We start from the raw sequence: 9,267 nt of genomic DNA, 5'->3' as shown, positions 1-9,267 counted from the left end.
CACACACACTATATATATATATATAGCACTGCCTTACTACTAAAACAATCAAAGAGATATTATCTATTACAGTACATACTGTAGTAATCCTACAGTAGGGTATATAGAAAAGATGAAAATATTTAATAAACTTTGAGAAAATATTTACAAATTTGTTGACATGGTTGTGTAATTTATCATAAATACAACAAGTCTACATACAATTTTAGTAAAACTGATACAAAAAAAATGTGTTTAAAAACCCCTACTGGAATTTCTTCAAGTAAAACCTAACAGTAATAATGTGGTCATATCCGCTCTACAGCGTATTCAAGAACTCCTTCACCTGGAATGACAAAAACAGCACTGTTACCCAGAATGAGGAGGATCACTTACAAAATATTACTCAGAAAGCAAATGGGGGAATGTAGCTCTTAAATTCTGGTTGTCTCACCTTCTCAATCATGTCTGCACCTTTGTTTTTATTACCCTTGAAGTCTTCATTGACATCAATTGTCAAAACGGGCACATCGCTAAGGTACTCAAATTCCATGCTATAAATATAACAGATATAAAAGCCCAATTAGAAAATTGTTTAATCTGGATATGAGTGTCTGTGGAAAATCTGTTAACCTCATGGTCTTGTGTTGTAGCCAGCTCTCATGTTTAAAGTGAAGCTTCTCCAAATACTCCAGAGGGATTTCTTGCTCTTCCTCTCTGCCTCGTAAATGTAATCGTTCCAAGCATTTCTGTACAATTAGAAAAATATCAATGATTGTTAATAGGGCAATCAAAAAAGATCACCAAGAAGTCATGTTATAATACCTCTGGAGCTGCTCTGAGGTACACAATCCCGTCTAATTCTATGTGTTTGCCAAACTGACTATGAAGCCAGCTGTGCCAGTCCTGGTAGACAGACCATTCGGTATCATTCATACACTCGCTCTCATAAAGGTTGGACGCAAAGATGTACCTACGTCAAAAACAAGAACAAGTAAAAAACAAACCCAATGTTATAAATCAGTTGTGTCAAGTCTCATTATATATTTCTTGTATTTGATTACTGTTGATACCTGTCACTGTAGATAGAGCGCTCAAAAAACTGGACAGGATTCTCAGCATCTCTAAGCTTCCCATTGGCTGATCGGATCTGAGCTCGGACTCGACTGATGCAGGCATAGCTCTGGAAAGTGTAGGCCCACCTCTCTGGCTTCTCATACATGAGCTGCAACACGTTACCTCCACTTCTCTGAGAAGTGCTCAGTTCCTACAAACATAGTTATTACTTTAGTCTCATGGTTTAATGTAAATGTACAAATAAGCCTACATTTGCTGCACCGTATGTATTGTAGTATTATTACTGAGCCTAAAATTAGGAAAACTGTGTAGCATTTGGTCCGTTTATTTCCAACAAAGGCATATTGTAGGCAAGGGCAGCACAACATACAGTTTAATCCCAATTTAGATGGATGTAATTACATTTGTGAAGTGAATTAAATAAATAAAACATACTACAATCTAGTTTCAATTAGATATTGCTCTCAAATTGTTCAACCAAATTAACAGGTTCAAGTCTACAGGATACAAGATGTCAAGCAAAATTGCTTTGAAATGGCAAATTGACTTCCTGATTCCTGATTATGATTAATACCACATTACTCAGCAGTGTACTCAACATGTAAGCCAACAATAAAATGTACTTCACACAATATGCTGTACTTTTACAGCAGAAAAAGCCAGTTATTCTAGTAAACAATTGTTTAAAATGTTGGTCATCTCTATTTTATTTTTACTCAAATATAGATTCGGATATTTTGAGAGCAGCGTACATAAAATTGCATAAAAAAAATCATCTCTAGAGACGTTTCCTCCAATAGATAGTGCAGAGCGCGTTTTCCCAGGAATGGTAGCTAGCCTGGGACCATCTGTTGCTCCGGGGGTATGCATGGTGTCACAAGTGCAAATATATTTTCAGATTGCAGCTGCACACCAAATGAGCAGTCAAACAGTTGTTAGTTTGTGAAGATAAACTTTCTTAGCAAATTTGAGTCTTGTACAAGAGTTTGGCAGTTATAAGGATGTAGGTCTGACTGAACACTTAAAACACTCTTGACTGTACCTCAAAGTCACTGCCATTGGTTTGGACATTGCACCACCTGGCGATAGGCTCTGGCACCACTTCCCAGTCCGAGCTCTCTTGCTCCAAAAATCGCACAAATGTAGATTTGCCCGCCGCTGTGCATAAAGAGAGATCCTTCACTTAAGGAAAGGAACTACCTTACCCGCTCAAACATTGTACAGGCAAATTCCGCAAAAGTGTTACATTGTTGAGGACCATTGACATTTTACAATAGGCCCCCAAAGACACGAGATTATATGCACCTTTACCGTATCTACATTCATAGGTTTACAATATAGCTATCAGTTTAACAAATAAACGTATTTATATAACAAACAAAAGCAGTTTATTCTAAGTTATAATTGTAGATCATAATATCAAACCTACCAATATTTCCTTCGATTGAGATACGTTTTATTCTTTTTTCCATTGAATCATCCATATCTTCAGAGCGGGATCTTTTCGGTGTAAAAGGCATTTTGACGAAAAACGCTTTTCTTTTAAAAGAAACGCAAGGAGACTGTCTTGTGCAGTATCGCGCGCCCGCCTGCTCGTTTAAAGTTTGGCGGTAACCACACCACTACGGAAGTGATGCACCGGTGACTCCTCCAAACTCCTCCCAAGCACAGCAGGCTAGGCTGCTTGTCTCTTGGATCTGTAGATCCATGAACTGCCACAATGGGCTTCTCTCTAGAGCCCCCCACTATGGACGCATAAAAGACCCATCACCCACAAGGCTCTCTCAAGTCAAGACCACTTTTATTCGTCTTGTCAACACCATAATTAAATCTAGTAATTGAAAAGTTTTACTAAGCCATATTTACAAACCTTGCAGTTAGGATTATAAGAAAATTAGAGAACAGGATATAATGAGATGCTTGAATGACACAATTTGGATACTGGGTAAGCAGTAACATTCATAAAAGTATGTAATCTCCAGAAGAAAGTGGCATCAGCATCTACCCAGCAAAAGCATTCAACATAATAAATTCACTTCATGTTCGCTGTTTTAGAGAAATCCGTGATATGTAAAAAAAATAAAAAACATCAAAGAAAAGCCATCATACGCTCACTCAAAAGTAAAAAAAAAAAGAAGCTTTCAGCATAAACAAGTGAACCAAGGCTCTTTTAGTGTCATGTCCAATTTTGCATAGTATTGTTTAAGCAAGAAATAACATGCTTTTGCTGTTTAAAAGACAGCCACAGATCCAAGAAACTGTTCTTAGGCCCATTAGCCGAGTTAAATTAAACACTCCTATAGGGAACACAAAGGAAAACAAGGGTCAGTCTCAGACTATAGCCTATGCAGAATAAACATTCAATTAAATTAGGTCATTGGGTAAAAGTGCTTTATGACTAGAGAAATATCAGCATAATCATTTTCAATGCAATACAATATCTATTAGGGCCCTTTCTAAACTCCGCTGCTTTAGAGTAAGTTTAAGTTTCTTTTTCTTGATACACGGTTACATCACTCTGTATATATTTTTTTTGTAGTGTTGGGAAGGAAAAATATGTATATTTTTATTAAGTCTTTTGACCTTTTGTGTAGAAAAAGGCTCATATTGCCCCCCTTTTAATATAAAGTAACCTCCCACACCTATCAACTGCCTTTCTCTAGCCTCATATGTCGTCACATTCATCTGTTAGTATGTGCACAGAACACTTCAATCTCTGTTATAATCAAGGGATTTAGGGAAAAGTGGCATCTCAAAACGCAAATGTGCAAGCACATTTATTTCATTTTAAGTTTTAGGGAAAATATGGAAACTTTGATGCATTGCCCCTTACAAAATTTAGCATTTTATCTATTTTAAACATCTTCACTTCTGAGTTTTTGGTTATTAGATACAGTAAATGTGAGCCCTGCTAGGCACTTGTTGACAATTAGGGGCAACTGAATCTGCACCAATGCACACTCTCTCAAATGTGGTCTGATAAAAAATGTAATAAAATAATAATAGTAATAATAGTAATAGTGTTCAGGTCTATGACAAAGTTAATGTTATTAGTTGTTATTAATGTTTTAGTATTCTGCTATTCTGTTTCAAGACAGCTTGGATAACTATAATCCCTGATAGACTCCCCTGGTGCATAACCCTTAATAAATCTCCCTACATCCCTGGCCTTGTGTTAAACATTTCCCCAAATGGAAATGTTATACTGCATCCATACAACCAGGGTTAAGGGGTATCTGTGCAAAACAAGAAAACCAGTTAAATAAAAAAAAAAAAAATTAAATAAAAAAATAGATATGTTTATCTATCCTTAGTTGTCAGTTTTTCAATCAGCTCTTGTAGTGGAGCCAGCTCTTTCCTGTCAATAAGGTTGAACTCCTAAAAACATATGACAGGATGTTACACAGATATCATCTGGTAATATTGTGAGAATATAAATATTACATATGTAGATTTACCTGAACAAAAAAGATAAAGTGTTTGAATGAGGTGTTTAGGTGGGCTTCTTCTTGCAGTTGCATGACAGAGTCAAAGTGCTGGTGGTAGATGTGAGCATACACCCGGAACAGGCGCTTCAGGATGGTCTTTGCCACAGTTATAAAGTTACGCTTAAAAGGGACACCTTTAAAATAAGACAAAACCCTTCATTAAATTTTAATTTAAAAAATGAGCCTCACCTCTGTCTTTTCTAACATACAACAACCATAAAATAAAAACTGGAAAATTATAACACTTTGCAAAGACAAATATATATTAGAATTTCAACCAAAGTTATTTTCTAACTAAAATTACACCTTTCCAGTGGCCCTACCTATCTTCGAAGGAAAGAGCGTCTCGTCGTCAAGTTGATCTTGGACCCAGGTCATGAGGTAATCTATGTATTTAGGAGCTGAGCATTTTATTGGCTTCTTGATGTTAGTTCCATCAGCCCAGTGATACTCATACCTTGAACGGACAGATAAAAAACAGATGAAATGTAATGTCACCATACGCATGGGCATCAATGGATTTGTGCTTCCAACACAGGACTCCACTTAGTACTGCGAAACACAAACGTAAAGTTAACATGTAAAGAATTCAATTGAAGTGGGAAAATAATTGTAGTTTAAGTAAACTGCACCAAGAAACATTAGAAAATGAGGCATACTAGTGTAATAAACCACAAACGTGACTTAAGTTTCAACTTACTTAGGACCAGCAGACATGACTGGACAGCTCTCCTCTGTACAGAAATCTGTGACAGTCCCATAAAGCATGTTTATCTGGTTGAAGAAATCTACAGCTGAAAACAGAAGAAAAGAGTTTTGCTATAAAGGCAACATATATTCTTTACATAACTCTATACACTATCTATCACTTAAGTTCATGCCACAGTACCAGGAAGATTTTCTTTAAACCAAGATAACATAAAATATAGAAATACTTGTGTTCACAAACACTTTTAAAAAGGCATAATCAAGTCTTACTGTTGACTGCGACCCATTCGTTCAAGTCTTCACCCTCAGGCAACATAACTGCCATGCGCAGGTTTCCGCTCCCCAGCGTTGCCTCTGCATGTTTCAACAACTCATACTGATGGGAACCCTCTGGGATATTCTTCTTGGGCTTGAATGTCTTGGATGAGCGGTTACCACTGGGAGTAACACATTTTGGGGGAAAAGCAGTAATCAACAGTGTGTCTGTCTGACAAGAGTAAACATCAACTTACAGGTTTTATAATGATAACGTTAGAATACTTTTTGATTGTGTTATAATTTAACTAAATTATAATAACTTTTTTTTTCAATCATGGAGTTTAATTGAAACATTTAAAGGGCATTTAAATTTGCTAAGATGTATTTAAAAAATTGAATTGATAGCCTTCACTTGTCCCCCTTTAAAAAGGAACACAATGTAACTTTTCTGGGAAAGTTTCAACCAGCAGCTTGTCTCCTGGTTAAGATCCCTGGAGATGTTATTGCTTTGCCTGTAATGTTCCACCGAGTTAAGCTTATCTATCTCCACTGGGAAGAGTAAGTGACGCCATGAGACAAAGTTACAGGTCAGATCTGTGGAGAGGGAACCACGCAGACACCACATTTTAGAGCAAAAAAAAAAAAAAAACCCAAACAAACACATGTTATGAAATAAATACCAATCAAGTTGCCAGGAAGTAGTCGCAAGCGAGAGCAGAAGCTAATGTTAGCATTTGCCAACTGTGTGGTGCATTTGTTCGTTTTAACGAAGAACAAGACGATAAAAGTATCAACCCAACAAAGTCTACTTACAAAAGAAAGCTCATTCTTCAAAGGGCAGAATAAGAAAGGGGTGATCTTTTTAGGGATTTTTTTCCTGGAAGCTGGGTTGTGATCACAACTCAAGTCGTCTTTCTGTTGTTTCCAGTCCTTGCGTCGTATCTTCGCACGTAAATAGAAATACCAAAGTAACAGAAAGAAAAGTACTTTCGCGACAATGCAAACCTGGTTGGATTAATGTAAAAATAGACCTGTGTGGCCGTATGTTGAGCTCTGTTCTAGTCTCAGTGAGGCAGCACTGACTTCCGTCCGTGACTAACACTGCAGAAGCATTACTGCCATCTTCTGGTCATCAATTAATTGGATGGTTTCTTTAGTAAACGTCCATTATGTCTTAAATTTTTTAAACTGTACCCACAATACTTTTGGTTACTGTTGCCTGACGAAAATAATTGTGACTTTATAACTACATACATTTGTAAATTTATTTATTTATTTTTAATCCATAATACATATATCATGCACATCTTGTCTCGTTAGGATCTTTTCTAAAGTGGTTGGGTCTTCTCAAACCCAAAGGACACCGGCATAAATTAAAGTGACAAACTTGCTCTGTCGCAGGGGTGGCAGGAGCTTGGAGTGGAGCTGCTGCTCCCCCCCCCTTAATAAGCACGGTGAAGTAGAGGGTCAAGGCATTCGGGGATCTCTTTAAGACTTGCTCATTTCCTGCAGAACCAAGCAGGCAGGCTGAAAGACTTACTGTATATACCTTTGGTGTTTTGTCTTGATGCTATGTATCTGTAATAATAATAATAATAACAATAATAATAATAATAATAATAATAATAATAATAATAATAATAATAATAATAATAATAATAATAATAATAATAATAAAAATAATAAAAATAATAATAATAATAAAAAGGCTGAAAGAAAGAATTATATATGTATGTGGTACAGTTTTATCATTCTTTAACAGTAGGCAAGGTCCCAAATGACCTCTATTCACCAATGTGACCACCAAATGCCACTTTATCTCTGTAATTTCTAACAATATTTGATGTGTGTTTATTTTGGTACTCTGTGTGTTTTATTACCTTTCTTTCCATACCATACTCTCTGACGCATTAAATTTTACGAAAATTTAAATGTGAAGAGATGAAAAGAGCTACACTAAACTTGTCCGGTGCTAGGACCGCTCTGTCATAGCGCGGGCTGGGGGGTGTGCGGGGGGTGTGCTTGAGAGCGACGCCAGTCCGTATCTCGGTGCTTTGCAGCTTTTGAGCTCTACCGTGAGCAGATGTCCAGATCCAGCAGGCCCATGTCTGAAAAACCACACGTACGGTGACATTAGATCAGAAAGTCACTCGGGGTTTGTAGAAGACGAGGGAAAGCCTCCTGAGGTTCGTGCTCTCCTGTCTGGCTGAGTCATCTTTGAGCCTAGCTAACATGACGTTTTCTTCTGCTGTGTGCTGCCATTAGATTTAACGCAATTTCTTTGTACACTGCCGCAGATTAAGATGGAGTGTGAGTGGAAGCCAGACCAACAAGGACTTCAGCAGATTCTCCAGCTTCTAAAGGAGTCACAGTCTCCTGACACGTCCATCCAAAGATCCGTCCAGCAAGTATCCTTTATCTTAACACCACAGCACTGTCCTAGTGTGTGTGTGTGTGTGTGTGTGTGTGTGTGTGTGTGTGTGTGTGTGTGTGTGTGTGTGTGTGTGTGTGTGTGCGTGTGCGTGCGCGCGTGCGTGTGTGTGTGAGCGTGTGTGTTAAAATAGTAGACTCAACAGGCCAGCCATAGTTCCATCTAGGTTTTCACTGTCATGCAGGTGTAATAGCAATGTCGTACTAAGGAAATCACCCTTAGGCCACCAAACTAAGACTACGTTTTTAACACACAGTCAAAACAGCAGCCCAAGTGTTTGATTTGACAGAAAAAACATTGCTTAGGCCAATGACAAACAAAATACTTCAAAACATACTTGTAATTTAGCAATCAGTGCTTTTTGGTGTTTTGTGTGTGGTATCCTTAACATATTCCACAGAGATTAGAGCAATTGAATCAGTATCCAGACTTCAACAACTATTTAATATTTGTCCTGACAAAGCTCAAAACAGAAGGTAGGTCTGTAATTTGGTCTGTTGACCTGTTGAGTCATTTGCCTTCATGTTGTTTCATGCTGATAATTTAATGTTGCCACATATCGGGTCCAATTAGAATTAATGGCACTTTGCTTACACACATGATTCACTAAATAGAATATAGGTCAATCTAAAGCCTTTTTATGTTCTGCTTTTGTAGTGGTGTAGATGGTTGTATTTGCAATGTAGTAGCATTTTGTGCCTTAATTTTTTTTCTTTCCTTTCTCTTCAAAGATGAACCAACACGTTCACTAAGTGGACTTATTCTGAAAAACAATGTAAAAGCTCATTATCAGAATTTTCCCAGTGGTGTATCTGATTTTATCAAGAATGAATGTCTTCAAAACATTGGTGACTCATCTCCCCTCATCCGGGCTACTGTAGGTGAGTCTTATTTAAAATTTATTCTATGTTCTGTGAGTATAATTTACAGATTTTTCATGGCAAATGAAACACAAACGGTATGAAATTTATACTTTTCTCTGAAGGTATCCTCATCACCACTGTTGCCTCTAAGGGTGAGCTCCAAAACTGGCCGGAACTTCTTCCCAAACTCTGCTTGCTTTTGGATTCTGAAGACTATAATACATGTGAGGTAAGTACATAACACACTATATACCATACCCATAACTTATGCCCGGGGTACAAACATTGGTGAAGGTGAATGTAAATTATTTACACAAAATTGGGTCATCTGACAATATGTTATCAAGATTGCCTCCATATTTCTTTCTAAAGGGCATTAGCCACGCTTTAACCACAATAGTTGTAAAAGAAGATACTGTCATCTGTTGCACTTGTAGTTATGTTTATGTATTTGATACTAGGC

General features: G+C 37.3%; 3 protein-coding genes across 3 annotated transcripts; 1 reads left to right on the top strand and 2 right to left on the bottom strand.

Moving 5' to 3' along the window:
* Window positions 1-102: 102 nt before the first annotated feature.
* dck (deoxycytidine kinase) lies at window positions 103-2,710 on the bottom strand. Its single transcript, XM_020921781.2, has 7 exons — window positions 2,486-2,710; window positions 2,099-2,214; window positions 1,053-1,246; window positions 805-952; window positions 613-728; window positions 434-533; window positions 103-325 (listed from the first exon to the last, which is right to left on the bottom strand). Exons 1-7 carry the CDS (start codon window positions 2,574-2,576, stop codon window positions 299-301), a joined length of 792 nt encoding a protein of 263 aa, XP_020777440.1. The 5' UTR covers window positions 2,577-2,710; the 3' UTR covers window positions 103-298.
* A 130-nt stretch (window positions 2,711-2,840) lies between these two features.
* LOC110157583 (MOB kinase activator 1B) lies at window positions 2,841-6,634 on the bottom strand. The gene is made up of 6 exons (XM_020921938.2): window positions 6,324-6,634; window positions 5,523-5,689; window positions 5,245-5,338; window positions 4,868-5,001; window positions 4,515-4,678; window positions 2,841-4,434 (listed from the first exon to the last, which is right to left on the bottom strand). Exons 1-6 carry the CDS (start codon window positions 6,335-6,337, stop codon window positions 4,357-4,359), a joined length of 651 nt encoding a protein of 216 aa, XP_020777597.1. The 5' UTR covers window positions 6,338-6,634; the 3' UTR covers window positions 2,841-4,356.
* Window positions 6,635-7,516: 882 nt separating this feature from the next.
* Window positions 7,517-9,060, top strand: tnpo1 (transportin 1). The gene is made up of 5 exons (XM_055153918.1): window positions 7,517-7,696; window positions 7,808-7,918; window positions 8,342-8,417; window positions 8,673-8,822; window positions 8,927-9,060. The coding sequence occupies exons 2-5, from the start codon at window positions 7,814-7,816 to the stop codon at window positions 9,043-9,045; spliced, it is 450 nt and encodes a 149-aa protein (XP_055009893.1). The 5' UTR covers window positions 7,517-7,696; window positions 7,808-7,813; the 3' UTR covers window positions 9,046-9,060.
* The last annotated feature ends 207 nt before the right edge of the window (window positions 9,061-9,267 follow it).

This window comes from Boleophthalmus pectinirostris, unplaced genomic scaffold (assembly GCF_026225935.1).
Source record: "Boleophthalmus pectinirostris isolate CB_2022bp ecotype Guang Dong unplaced genomic scaffold, ASM2622593v1 HiC_scaffold_18, whole genome shotgun sequence".
In the NCBI taxonomy this organism is placed as follows: domain Eukaryota; kingdom Metazoa; phylum Chordata; class Actinopteri; order Gobiiformes; family Gobiidae; genus Boleophthalmus; species Boleophthalmus pectinirostris.
The sequence above is the reverse complement of the archived record's forward strand: the minus strand, read 5'-3'. Positions and strand labels throughout refer to the sequence as shown.